The 13,563-nt window shown below is 41.7% G+C and overlaps 1 protein-coding gene and 2 long non-coding RNA genes across 3 annotated transcripts; 1 reads left to right on the top strand and 2 right to left on the bottom strand.

Annotated features, from left to right (window-relative positions):
- On the bottom strand, positions 1-3,416 carry LOC142892439 (uncharacterized). The gene is made up of 2 exons (XR_012927423.1): positions 2,871-3,416; positions 1-1,244 (listed from the first exon to the last, which is right to left on the bottom strand). It is a non-coding gene; the product is annotated as an uncharacterized LOC142892439 (long non-coding RNA).
- Positions 3,417-4,817: 1,401 nt separating this feature from the next.
- txn2 (thioredoxin 2) lies at positions 4,818-8,489 on the bottom strand. The gene is made up of 4 exons (XM_076032621.1): positions 8,381-8,489; positions 7,019-7,296; positions 5,706-5,829; positions 4,818-5,544 (listed from the first exon to the last, which is right to left on the bottom strand). Exons 2-4 carry the CDS (start codon positions 7,294-7,296, stop codon positions 5,428-5,430), a joined length of 519 nt encoding a protein of 172 aa, XP_075888736.1. The 5' UTR covers positions 8,381-8,489; the 3' UTR covers positions 4,818-5,427.
- A 1,723-nt stretch (positions 8,490-10,212) lies between these two features.
- LOC142892186 (uncharacterized) lies at positions 10,213-11,375 on the top strand. Its single transcript, XR_012927380.1, has 2 exons — positions 10,213-10,399; positions 11,101-11,375. It is a non-coding gene; the product is annotated as an uncharacterized LOC142892186 (long non-coding RNA).
- Positions 11,376-13,563: the final 2,188 nt, after the last annotated feature.

The following is a 13,563-nucleotide window of genomic DNA, read 5'->3' on the forward strand; positions in this document are numbered from 1 at the left end:
TTTACTGAGCCAAGGCTTGTATTGCTCTTGCTCTTCTTATCCTCTTGTATAATTATTTTTGATATTTAATCTCTTAATGCTTAAGTTACCTCCTGGAATGACTCCTCTGCCACAAGTAGTGCAGATACATGTTCATTAAATCACCGTCAAACTGACACTTAAACTAAATTATACTACTAGTAGTGGTAGTTGTAGTAGTAATGATAATGAAGATAATAACCGTAAACATGCCAAACTACATTTGATGTGGAATTACAATGTCCTTAATGTCTGAACTCATTTCAAATGTACAAGTTGGGGTTGATGCGAAGGTACAGGGATACACTGTTGTTCATAAACGTTTCACTTTTTTTTAAATTAAAAACTTTGAACAAATACTGTGGTGGATTAATGTCACTTATGTAATGCCTACACATTATGTAATAATTACACCCGGTCAGAAATGTTTCATAAGAATACACTTTTTTATCCTTATGTACAACAGTATATTATACCGACCCTATTGTCTTTATTTCTTTGCCTACCTGAACTCCCACAGTGCAAAATGCACTCCAACACTGGAGAGATGGCTGATCAATGTAATAAAACCAGATGGAACTTTGTTTGTGGCGCAACGCTGGTCCTCTGGCTGTACTCTTGGGGTACCGCAGTTGAAAACATCTGGTTTCTGGGAATTGCAAAGTCTTTTGTCACACAAGTGAGCTGTGTTGTTGTTTTGTTTTTCCTCCCAGACTTTGGAAGTGATGTCAAATCGCAGGCAGAAAATTTATACAAGGCCCCAGTGACGTTCGGCGTTCAACAAAAACAGATGAAAAATTGCAACATTAAAGCTGTCAGGATCTCACACGGTGAAGCCAAATCAAAGCGCGGCTCTTAGGTATGGCTGGCATCTAGGGACAAACTTGAGAAAGACACATTTTATGTTGAGTGTGTGATTTACGGCCCGTATGTGCCATTATGACTGGAATGTGTCCGTATGTTTTCATATGTTTTTAGCAGCTGGCCATCACATGTTTGCAGAGCAAAACACTGCATGTTCAGCATGCCTCTCTGGAAAATTCAATAAATCTCACCCTCACTCCCTCTTTGGAATGGATGGGAAATATCCGATATTTCAACCGGGGGGTCAGAGGTCACGCTGTCAGCGCTTGAGCAGCACCAGATGCTGACAAAGCGCAGACGTGTCAAGGTGGGAAGAAAACACAGACAGAGACCAAAGCGCAGGAGGAGGATTCGAAATAGAGCTGTTTCAGGAACACAAAGACATGCTGAGGTCGATCAGACATCAACAGAATCACAGAAACAAAAAGAACAGCAACTGCCCCCCCCCCCAAAAAAAAAAAAAAAAAATCAAATAAAAAAACCCACACATCTGTGCTTAACTGCACATAAAAGAAACGTGGAATTGAAAAGCCAGGCACTAATTACCAAATATGGGCACTTCTGACCTCACCAGCTCCCTCCCCCCCGACAGCCTCTCGATTTCCTTTTTGCCATGACCTGGACTCTCTCTTTTTTTTTTTTTTCCCCTGCGCTGGTTGTAATGGCAGCAGGGTGTGTCTGTAATTTAGGGTGTGTAGTGTCATTATATCATCCAGTCAAAAAGAAAGGAAGCCATTCATTGTCCGCACACTATTAGGGTGGCATACGACCTCATCAGGCCACTCTTGCAGAGAGTGGCTGTGCACTTGTGCATTAAAAAAAAAAAAAGTTCAATTCATTCTGTGGACTGTGACGCACTCCTGGTTCACCCCCCAGATCCTCGCGCCTCGAGCACACAATGAACAAAAACCCGCAGCGCACGCTGGAGTGTGCTCGCCGCTTATTGCAATGAAAATCTTTCCAACCCAGTCAAGTGTGGATCCCTGCCACGAGCACTTATGCAACGTCCAACCATTCCCACACTATGTTAATACCAAAAAGCAGTCAGTGTGAACACTCACACACAGAACGCTGGTGTGCATCCTCGCGTTAAAAATAACATTGCGTCGCGAGTATTTAAGACCCAGCGATTATCCTGTGCTGTCACCGAGTCTCCCAGTTTCCTGCTCCCTTCCTCGGCAATTAGTGCACAGGAAGGGCTGATAAGACACATGTTGACTCACAAAACTCTGGAATGTGGGGTAAAGTTTAAATACACGGAGACGTTCTATTTCTTCTTTCTGGTGAAGTGTCCCTTTGCCCGTAGCACTACATTCACCGCACGCATGTGAGCTTTCCAACCAATATTAAGTCACTGGGTCAGACGTGCGTGTTTTTTTGTTTCTTATAGCACAATGCGAACAGGGACAGTGGCCGCCTTGTGCGCGTTTTCAGGCTGGTATTTGCCCGGGACAGAGGTGAGGAGGGGGAGGGGGGGGGGGGTTAACAAGGTAGAAGAGAGAGGGCAGCGTGTGTTTCACACATAAATACTGCCGTGTACTAACTCCAAACACGACTCTGGCTGGTCCCCGGCGTTATCAGGGGCACGCACAGACACACACAGACACACAGACACACAGACACACACACACACACACACACACACACACACACACACACACACACACTCTCTTCACAGACATTTGGATGTGAGACAAGGTAGTTTCAATAGAGCACACGGCGGCTAACATTAACAGCTTCATGCTCAGAGAAAGTCAGAAGCTCGGCCCTGCCTCTCGTCATGTTTGCTCAGCAGCAGCAGCAGCAGCAGCGGCGGCGGCAGCAGCAGCAGCCGACTTGCTGGGAAGCTGGCTTGCCCTGTCTTTTTTTTGCCTTATATGGTCACAAGAGTGGTTGAGTAAGAAAGAGAGAGACTGCCGGCTGGGCGGCGGAGGTGTGGTCTATTGTTCCTGGCGGAAGAGGTGTAGGGTTACGAGTTGTACTTGAACCTTTGGAGTGCACCGTCATCTGGTCACCTCTCCGCTCTGCTGCCGCGGCGATCATGAGCGCGAGTCGCGAGGAGGCCGGTGGTGGTGGTGGTGGTGGTGGTGCAGCAGGCGGAGGCGGTCACGCACCATTAAGGAGCAGACATGTTTGAGACAGGAGGAGGTTCAGATTGGCCCAGTGTGTTTAACCCAACTATGCAGGAATGCCTTTCATCTCAGCGCACAGCCATCGTGTCGGTGCGTTTAGATCACTCGCTTTGTCTCGTACCTGCTGACGTAATGGCCATGGAATTCCCCCCCACCCACCCACCTCTTCAAAAACGATGATCTAATCCGGTGGTTCTCAACTGGTGGAGTCTAAGGACCCACTTTTTTTTTCTTCTTCTCATGAAATTGCGACCCAAATTTATTCCACGCAAAAAACAAACAAACAAAAAAAAATGCTAGCCCAATTTCTATCATGTCTACTAGATAAATTGTTGAAATCATGGAATTCAATAGAATTGCAAAATAAATGTCAGTTCTCTCTCTCTCTCTCTCTCTCTCTCTATATATATATATATATATATATATGTACATATATACACATACATACTGTACACACACACACACACACACACACACACACACACACACACACACACACGTATATATGTTAAAAGCTCTTAAAAAACAAAAAGAACAGGGAAACTACCCGCGACCCAATCAAAACAGCCTAGCGACCCGAAAGTGGGCCGCGACCCACCAGTTGAGAAACGCCAATCTAACCCAAACCAGGATTGCTCCGAGTGCAAATATTGACCGATTTGTGCACGATCAGCAGAGCTCGCACACAGCTGCCACTTATGGGTTCTGTGTGAGAAATCAATAAATCCACGGCTGCTGTAATTGCCATTTCCAGTGCAGGATTATTAAAGTAATCTAATAATCTCGTGACGCACGGGCACGCGGATGCAGTTGGCAACGTCTATCTGAAAGTCCTGAGAGAAGCAAAGGTGATGAAATGACAGGCTGTCCGACTGCAGGTGCTCTTCTATTATTAGCAACCTTGTTTGACCTCAATTAGCAAACGTTCTAATGGGGATAGATGGAAATAAAATCCGACACACACACAAAGCAACACACAGCAAAACTGAAACAGGTTATACTGGGACAGTGTGTTTTGATTCCAGACCCGCAATCCAACTCCAGTCAAAACAAACTTTATTCTTGCGGTTTTCTTACTGAAAGGCTGATTATAAAACTCAATTATTGAAGAGTTCCAGGAAATAGACAAGTTTATTTTGGAATTACTTTGCGGGTAATAATGTTAAACGCATGATTGTTTTTAGACGTTCAAGTGTGCGATGAAACACTGAAATGTTCAGCTGATCCTAATGCAATCTTATTGAGAGGTTAACTTAAGGTCAACTTAATTCTCTAATGTCTTATAAGAAGTTATCACTAAACAGCAGCTCAACTGTCTTCATCAGTGCATGGTCTTGCCTTTAGCAGTCTTATTAAGTAGCTCAATGAACATCTGTGAAAGAATCTCTTATGCTGCTCGCCATAATGTCAGTTATCTATAGTAACTGGGTCACCGTTTCTGGAGAGAGACGTTGCAATTGCTGTTTTTCCTCACCGCTGTCCCTTTGCTTGCTCTTGAGACGCCGGGAGCGACGTGGTGCCTAGTTTTTCAAACTTGCAACAGTTCAGACATTTGTTCAGATTATGTTTCAATGGCTGATGTCCCGCTAGCTATATCTTGACAGAACAGCTATACCGGGGGAAGCAAAAATGTGTCCTATTGCTTGTGGGTGAACAACCTTATTAAAAGTGTGTGTGGGTGTGTGTGTGTGTGTTAAAATTCAAGCGCCTCAATCCTCATGTTTAGATGCATTAGACGGTGTTTATAGTTTCCCGCTAACCTCAATGACACGTTTGATCCCAGAACAAACCAAAGACACCAACTTTCTTCCTCTTTGTATTAGGCATAATGGTGTAAACTGACGTCGCTTCAGCTGTTGTAAAATACCACCACCTTGCGGACATAAACAAGAACTACAGTTACACAGTCACGGAAGTCATTCAATATCGTCTGGTTTATATTTCAGGCTCTTCACCGCTAAGGCCTAATCATGTTCATCCCTTATTTTAAAGTACAAGTGCAGTACAGAGGTGTGTTTTTCCATTCCACAGACTTTCACATTTAACTGTCATACACTGGGTTCGGCTGCTGTGACAGCAAGAAGACGGCCGCAAAGTTGTCATATTATAAAAGAGAAACTTAACCTCGGCAGAAAAAAAAAAGGAAAAAAAAGAAGATTGGTAGAACCTAAAAAAGCTTGATGTAGGCACACCCCCCCACACCCCAACTACATGATGGAAAAACAGTGGGCGCAGGGTGTCTTCAGATGTGTGTGAGCATTTGAATGTTTGCCAGCTGAAACTGCGCAGCACGGGGTCTATTAATGGGTTGGCCGTTGGCTAACGGGCTCACAGTGACAGCCGAGCGCTGCCGATGGCGCCCCAATAACACACAAACGGTGGTCGGCGTCAGGTCAGGTCGGGGACAGCGGAATTACTGCCCGATGACCTTGCTGACAAACGAGTCCAGTTCATCGTCGTCCTTGATCCCCACAAACTGGTCGACGACGTCACCTCCACGCATAGCAATTACCGTTGGAACAGCAGACACCTGGAGGCGAGGCGACACGCTGGCTATTAAACAACCGTAGACGCTGCAGATTTTAGTCTTGGGCTGATTACAGATTTGAAAGACAATTGTTTTCACTACTATTTGTAACTCTTGGGACAAAAGAAACCTTGCAAAATAGTAATAAAAAAAATGTAACTCACCCCATATTCAATAGCCAGGTCTGTATGATCGTCTATGTCAACTTTCGCCATGGCAACACGGCCTTTCTGTTTGGCAATAGCCTTCTCCAACCTCGGCCCGAGGATCTGGCAAGGACCGCACCATCTGGCAAGAAGAACAAGACGTGTATCAAGACAACTGCTTCTACAGGCAGTGTATGCATACAGTCATAAGTAACCATAAATACAGGTACACACACCCAAACCCTGCCTGCTACAAAAGTTAAAGTTGTATCACCACACACAAGGATCAACTCGCTGAAAGGCAGAACTAAAAATTAAGATTTGTCTTTGCACATAAAGCATCTACCGAGATTGGATTATTGAGTTCGTATTCATTTCTTATTGTTTATCCATAATACTATGGCTCCACACTTCAAGCTAAATTCCATATTTATGGTCAAGGCTTCAGAATACAGTTACAGATAGCACAGCATCAGACGTTTTGCAAATCTTCTGCTTAGCTTATATTACTTTATAGACCAAACTGCACCTTCTGGCAACACACACACACACACACACACACACACACACACACACACACACACACACACACACACACACACACACACACACACACACACACACACACACACACACACACACACACACACACTTACGGTAACTACATTATTTAATTGAACAGTTTTCCGGAAAACATATTTAGTACATTATTGAAGGCTCAAAACATAGCCCATAGAGTAAATAAAATGTAACAATTCCTTGAAATATACTATTGATTATTTGTGGTGCAACTGCAACATAGACAGTAAAATTGTTGGTGCATGAATTGAATGTAAATGGTAGGACGCCAATTTAGCCAATTCATCCATCTACATTTATCTAAATAGTTTTAACTTTGTACCAACCACGTGACATTTTACTATTTCAATATTCATTTTTATCTTATTCAATACAGCATTTAATGAGCCTCCGTCAATATGATTTTTGGATTTCATTGACAGTCACTAATCTAAAGAGATGACTGTAGTGGTTACTGACACTGTAGATGCTCTCACAAGTCAAGTGTGGGCTTCTCAGATCTGTGCATATATTTAAAAACTATATATATATATACCCATGTGAACATTCACAGCCACTTAAGTAGACAGGTCAGTCAGAGTAAAATCATTTCCCCTTAGGTCGGCACTGGAACAACAGCACAGCATCTCCCACCTTAAAAACCACAAACCTTGAGAAATGAAGAGAGCGACTTGTGCACCCCCTGATTTGACCCGACTGTAGCCCAGCACAAGATGCCTACAAGCCACCTGTTACCTTCCCCCAGTACTCACTGTGCATGGAAGTCGATCAGCACAGGCAGTTGGCTATTGATGACCCTCTCTGTGAAGTCCTCTTGGTCCTGAACGTTGAAGGAGACTTGTCTGCGTGACGTGTGAGGAAGACTGCGGGGCAGGGTGCGTGAAGCAGAGAGGAAGGAGACCCGAGGAGCGGCGGACTGCACGGCGGTGGAGAAACAAGACGACGCCGCCCTGGTGGTGGACGCTGAGAGGCCACGGACATCTTTCACACCGACTGTGCAGATTCTGCGTAGTAGCAGTCTGTGAGCCATCTAGGTCAGTGACAAAAGAGAAAATGACAATGCTACTGTTCCATGCATGCCGTAAGGAACCTGGTCAGCAAGTAAGCACAGCAGCCACACTCTCAGGCAAGTAAGTGGGTGGGCGAAGTCATTTTTGTGTACATGTCATGTCATCAAAAACAATTTATCTAATAACTCACAATGAAACAACTGTTTGAATACACTAAACCCACAATTGCTCCGAATATGCTGTAGGAAATTATCCAGTCTGACTTGTTTGTTAGTTAAAAAAAAAAAAAAAAGCCACTGCAAATAATTTGCAGTTATAATAATGCTATTTTTTCTTTATTTAAATTCATGATTGTTGGAAGATGGACTGTGCTGTCTGTGTGCGCATTACAGGTAAAGTATGTATATGAATCATTTTGTACTTACGTTGTGTTATTTTTCAAACGTGCTTAATAAATAAAGTTTGATTATAAATATATGACCTGCGTTGTCATTTATCTATTTTTTTTTTTACGTATCTAAAACGCGATATTGTGCAACACGCCAATTGATACCATGGGGTTTTATAAATGTAAAAGAAATGTTGCTATTCCTTAAAAAAAGGGTGACAAATACTACGGCTAGAAAACCAACATCGCTCTACGTTCATTACAAATTTACTTACATTTTTTAAATGCAATAAATACGCTATGCTGATTGATACTGACGCAAGTAATGCCAACGTGTTGCGGAAATATTGCGATTTACAAACTACCTACAAAATGAAATTTGAAAAAACAAACAAACAAAACAAAACCGAAGAACTGCCACAGTACGATTGTTTCACGCGTTTCAAACAGCCAGCACCCCTCTAACCTTTCCTACATGGGGTCTAATCAGCTCCCCAAGTCGACCCTCACTTTCAGAGAGCTTCTTTAGCAACATAACATTCGTTACGTATGACTTTGCCCTCTTCGTCCTCCTCCTCTAACCTTCTCTCTGATCCCTTCCTTACTTTCAGAAAACACCACACACTCGAACAAAACACATTCCAACCAAGCAATTGGGTGTTCCAGACAGGACACCGAAATTCGGGTTAGATAAATTGATCAGTGTCGGTGTTTACCTTATCACTTAGCTAGCGATGATCTTGGCCTTGCGTACCAATGAGGTACTTCCGGTTTGACGCGGTGTAGGCCCGGCCCCCTTTTCAACCTCTGCCGGGCAGAAGTGGCATAAAGCAGCGCCATCATGTGGCCACAATGAACGTATGCTGTAGCCTCAGTAGTGCCCGTAGTAGAAGATATAATTATATACGTGACACTTACCCAACTTAAGCATATCAACGTTGTGTGTGTGTGTGTGTGTGTGTGTGTGTGTGTGTGTGTGTGTGTGTGTGTGTGTGTGTGTGTGTGTGTGTCCTTTTTGCATTTACTTTTGAATGTTGTGAAACATGTTTACTGAATATGGAAAAAAAATATTTAGGGGAAATCCTAAAATCCTCTTCGTCCTCATTTTTCATGCTCACATGGGACTTTCTGGGTTTTCCGTCATTAACCTGCCCTCAGTTACTCAGACTGATGTTGGCAGAGCTGCTGTGTTTGCTTGCACAGAAGCGCTCTCTTCCACATTCCACATTTCACCGAGAATTCATCATAAATGGCATTGTGCATAGAATAAAATAACATTGTCACATGGTTGACTCTCAACACTAATTATTATACAAAGGACTCATACGGGGATAAAAGACAGGGACATCTGACCATCATGTGCCCCACTCGAGGTCAAACGGGCGATGGTCTCATCGTTATACTTGTGAGCTCAACAGGCTACATGCACTAGAAATGAGTGTATGGATAACATAAGCTAAACAGAATAAAAGAATAATACAAGAACACTTATTTTCCATTACACCCTTAAAACCTTAACTTAAACTTTAGTTGAACTTTATTTTTCACTGCTTACTTGATAAAACTTATGTGGCAAAAACATTGAATTTCTCTGTTTGTGGTCAGACCGCATGGTAGTCTATGGGTGACACTCAAAACAGATTACCGTTGGAGGCCCCCCAGTGGCAGGGGAGGTTTCAGCAGCCACTGAGTTCGCTCATTATGCGGAGTCTCTGGTCTGTGGTTCTAAACCCAAAATCAATCAAAATCAAACCGAGGGAATTTTCCACTTCCCCTCGAGATTCCTTTCTATTATTCCAGATTTGAACTTAGATTGCTTGAAAGGTTGATGTTTTATATATTGAGATTATGTATTCCATTTAAAACTCAAAGCAGAAAAAATGTCAATGACAAAATCTTGACCAGATCTGCGACTCAAGATGTTGCTGTAAACTTTTTAATGTTCAAGTAAATTACACTTTTATGCCAAGACAACACGGCATTACACTGTGATAACGAGATGAGATGGAATTATGCTGATGTTTTATTTTATTTTAATATGTTGCAATAGTTCATCCGATCTAGCATTTTATTTCAATATTCAACAGTTGCAGCAGTTCATTCCATTTATTTCAACACAATTACATTAAAATAGAAATAAGTCACTATTTTTGTTTCAGGGTCTCATCAAAAATAGAAAGTGGTGCCAGATTGTTTTGTTGTTGTTGTCTCATCAACAGCACAGCATAGCACCTCATATAAAGTTCTGAAACCATATACTTTCTGTAAGACTTACTGTCAAAATGTGGCAGACTGCCAAAATGCTGTCCACGTGTCTTAAAGTGCGACTTAAAGTAACTCTTTGGGTCTGTTTGTTCCGCATTGTCACAATGTTAATTTTTCACAACTGCCGTCTTCACGTTCCATGTAACGATCAAGAAAAATGTGTGCTTAATTAAATACAATAAAGTCAAGTTCAAAGCATTTAGGGGCTTTGCTGTATGCCACTTACCTCTGAGATAAAGTGACATTTGCCTGTCTGTTGGATTATAGCTCATCCATATCATTTTCAAGATTTAAAGGCGTCTTTTGCTTTTCCGTGAGGACATTTGCCATCAGTTTACATGAATGGGCCTTTGGTTAGCTTTTACAAACATGAAATGGATGGTCAAGAAATGCCTTCAAAGGCATCCCATGCTGCAGGGGGAGAAAGTGTTGGAAGTAGGTTTGACCCAGCGCGTCATTTTCCGAAAGAGGTGGAGCTCTTTTCAACACTGCATAAAGGCTGACGAATTACAGTCAATCTGAGCCATTATTTCATATTTATCTTTGTTGGCGACCCCCAGAGAAGTCAATCATACGAAATTATAAATAGATATATTTTCTCTGATTTGAATAAAATTGTATTTTTATAAAACAAATCCATACACATAGTTTAAGTTTAACAAAAGGGTGAATATAGAAAAACAATTTCAAAGCAAGACAAACTTTAGGTTTAAAATTTACAAGACTGAATAGTAAGAAAAATAACAATAGAAAAAAATTATATACTTTCAATAAAAAAATAGAAAAGTGATAACTAGATGTTTTTATGAAAATATTAAGGTATAAAAGATCAAATAAAATCAAGGTGTCACATTTAGTGTTAAACCAGTGAACATATGTAGTTAAAAGGCAAGCATAAATCACTGAGTTGATACTTTTTGGAATTTCCTCAGCCAAAGAGACAAACGGTCTCTACAAGGAGATTTATATGAAAACAGGTGCAATGAAATGTCATACAGTGCAGAGCGTAACGTAGGAAGAAGGAGAAGCACACTTTCAGACTGGTCACGTTTGTTTATGTTGTCAAAAGTGTCTTACTTTCTCAGTTGTTACTGCGTTTTGTAGCTTGTTTATTTTGGGATTGTCTGCTGAAGGTTTTTTTTTTCTCTCTCTTTCTGTGTTATATCCTCAGCTTACCAGCAAAAGTGTGCCGTCTCTGGAACAGACAAGTGGTGGCAGAAGGATGTTTGTTGGGCCGAGGCAGTTGGGCAGCGAACAGAGCGCTGCTCTGTGTGCCCTGTTGAGGTGGACCAGACCAGAACATACAGGCCTCAGTTCTTTTACCACTGGCCTCACACACCCCTCCTGTACATGTTTACCTTCCAGTGCAGCCCAAACTGTTTGTGAGTGAGGCTCTTTCTCAATACAGCTTGCTCGTCCGCCACCCCCCCTCCCCCCCCACCCCCCGAGCACTCATTCTGCCAAATAAACATTGCACCGGAAATTGCAGGGATATCTGGGATTTTTGAGGGGGGGACTGGGTGGAAAGAAGCAAGGGGCTGGAACAAGGCCGCTCTCTGTGACACCTTTTAAGATGAGGGGAGGGTCAAGACGCATGAGGAGTTGGAAGAACGGGTCCCAAGGAGAGGGCGTGACCTTGCCCTGGTTGGCGGGATGGGTTGGGCACCAAGTGCAATACGCTACAAACAGGTACAAGTGACCCACTTTCTACCTGGCTCCATCGGGGAGCACCGTTGGTCATGACATAGAGACACCGCATGCCATGCTTTCCACGCTAGTTCACATGAATTGTGTTGGCCAGAGGTTTACTGAACGACAGATAGAAAAAAACCACAAGCCTGAACAGTCTGTCACCTGTCGCCACAAATGTGTACAATGCACGGACACAGAATTGAATTGATTGTTTAAAGAAAGAAGAGCAATCTGGCTCCTACACTGTGATTACAACCAGTGTTGGTGAGTAATCTATTACTAAGTAATCCACGACTGTAGTTAACTACTTTTTGAGTAACGGAGTAATGTAACCAGATTACTGTGGCAAATCTGGTAATTATATCATAATTACTTTATCAAGGAACCATTTTGTTACTTTTCCCAAATCTTCAGTTTGTGCAGTTTGTGTTCAGACAGCAAACATTCATTCATGTGAAAAGGACAGAGGCAATATTTGGAATTACAAAATTTGCACTTTAATAAAGTCCATTCCAAAGTACTGAGCAACTGTTACTTTATTTATTTTATTTTTTTAACAAAAGTCATGAGTAATTAGTAATTGATTACTTTTGAAACAAAGCAGTTAAAGAAGTAATTAGATTACTTTATTGTGGAGAAATCAGTAGTCGCATTACTTTTATGGAGTAATCCCAACAACACTGATTACAACGTACAGAATAAAAGCTGCGCTCTTGAATTCAGTGTCAGACAACAGCAATGAATCTCAGAGTTCGACTGATAAGCTGAGTTCAGAGAACTCACCCGCTGGATCCTGAACTGATACGAACCGTTCCTGATCATCCATTTTCAGAGGTATAAGAAAATGACACATGACACAATATAAATATGAAATTGTGGTTTTTGGTCTGACCAATTGCCCATTCGTTTGTACTCTGAACCCACATTAATATTCTGTTCTTTTAATATGTAGGTGCAAAAAAAAAAAAAAAAAAATCAGCAGCAGTATTTCTAGTCTTTGTGACTGCAATCTACTTATTTTATAATCGAACGACTTGGGAAGTGATTTTTGTAGATTGGTTTCAGGTGTGTATTCTGGTATTAGATTATTAAGGACAAAATTAATTATTGAGTGAAATAAGATAAGATAAGATAAGATAAGATAAACCTTTATTCGTCCCACGACGGGGAAATTTAGGTGTTACAACAGCAAAGAAGATAGGGCAAACAAGAATAAAGTGAACAGAGCATATAAAAATAACCTAAAATAGTGCAAAACAGTATGAAGTAAAAAAGTAAATAAACAAGAGCCTATAAAAATAGAAATAAGTGAACAAGAGCCTATAAAAATTGAAATACTAAGTGAAATGAGCATGTCTTACAAAAACTTAAGAATTAAGTAAATTTGGGTAAATGACAAAAACCAGTGATACAGAGAAAAACAGTGAAAAATATGCACAGCTGAAGTAATGTATCTGTCCCTAACATTGTGTTACGGATGTGGGAACCTTCTTGCTTGTGACTGACATCAGAGAATTAGAAGTTTGTTTCCTGAACACACTCAACTGGCCTTTTCCCCCCCCTTAATTTAAAGCAGCTCTAGGTAACCTGAGCTTGCTACAAGTTTGCTACGACAATAACGTTCAACGCTTTTATCACTTCGTCTTTCATCGAGGTTACTTATTGGGTTCCATTCCGTCATTTTACATTAATTACCATTAATCCTTTATCTACCGCTTTACTGAGTTTGGAATCATAATTTTATGGTCGAAAGGTTACCGAGAGCTGTTTTAATATTTCCACTGCTCCAGGTGCTGCACCCAATTCAGATTATCTCACTATTTGCATTGACCTGTTTCTGAAAGTTTTATCCGCTTCTCACCTGCGGTTTTCTGCTGTCCTCCGGCACCTCCAACCATTCCTGTTCCATTCCAACTGTGTAAAAGTAGCAACATGGATAGTT

This window comes from Nelusetta ayraudi, unplaced genomic scaffold (assembly GCF_046127955.1).
Source record: "Nelusetta ayraudi isolate G7.1 ecotype Tasmania unplaced genomic scaffold, CSIRO-AGI_Nayr_v1 ptg000034l, whole genome shotgun sequence".
In the NCBI taxonomy this organism is placed as follows: domain Eukaryota; kingdom Metazoa; phylum Chordata; class Actinopteri; order Tetraodontiformes; family Monacanthidae; genus Nelusetta; species Nelusetta ayraudi.

Excerpts from the sequence above, each read along its gene's own strand:
- txn2 (XM_076032621.1), bottom strand. The coding sequence starts at position 7,296 with ATGGCTCACAGACTGCTACTACGCAGAATCTGCACAGTCGGTGTGAAA. Across the intron at positions 5,830-7,018 it reads CTGATCGACTTCCATGCACA|ATGGTGCGGTCCTTGCCAGA; the intron begins GTGAGTACTGGG and ends TCTTCTTGCCAG. Across the intron at positions 5,545-5,705 it reads ACCTGGCTATTGAATATGGG|GTGTCTGCTGTTCCAACGGT; the intron begins GTGAGTTACATT and ends CCTCGCCTCCAG.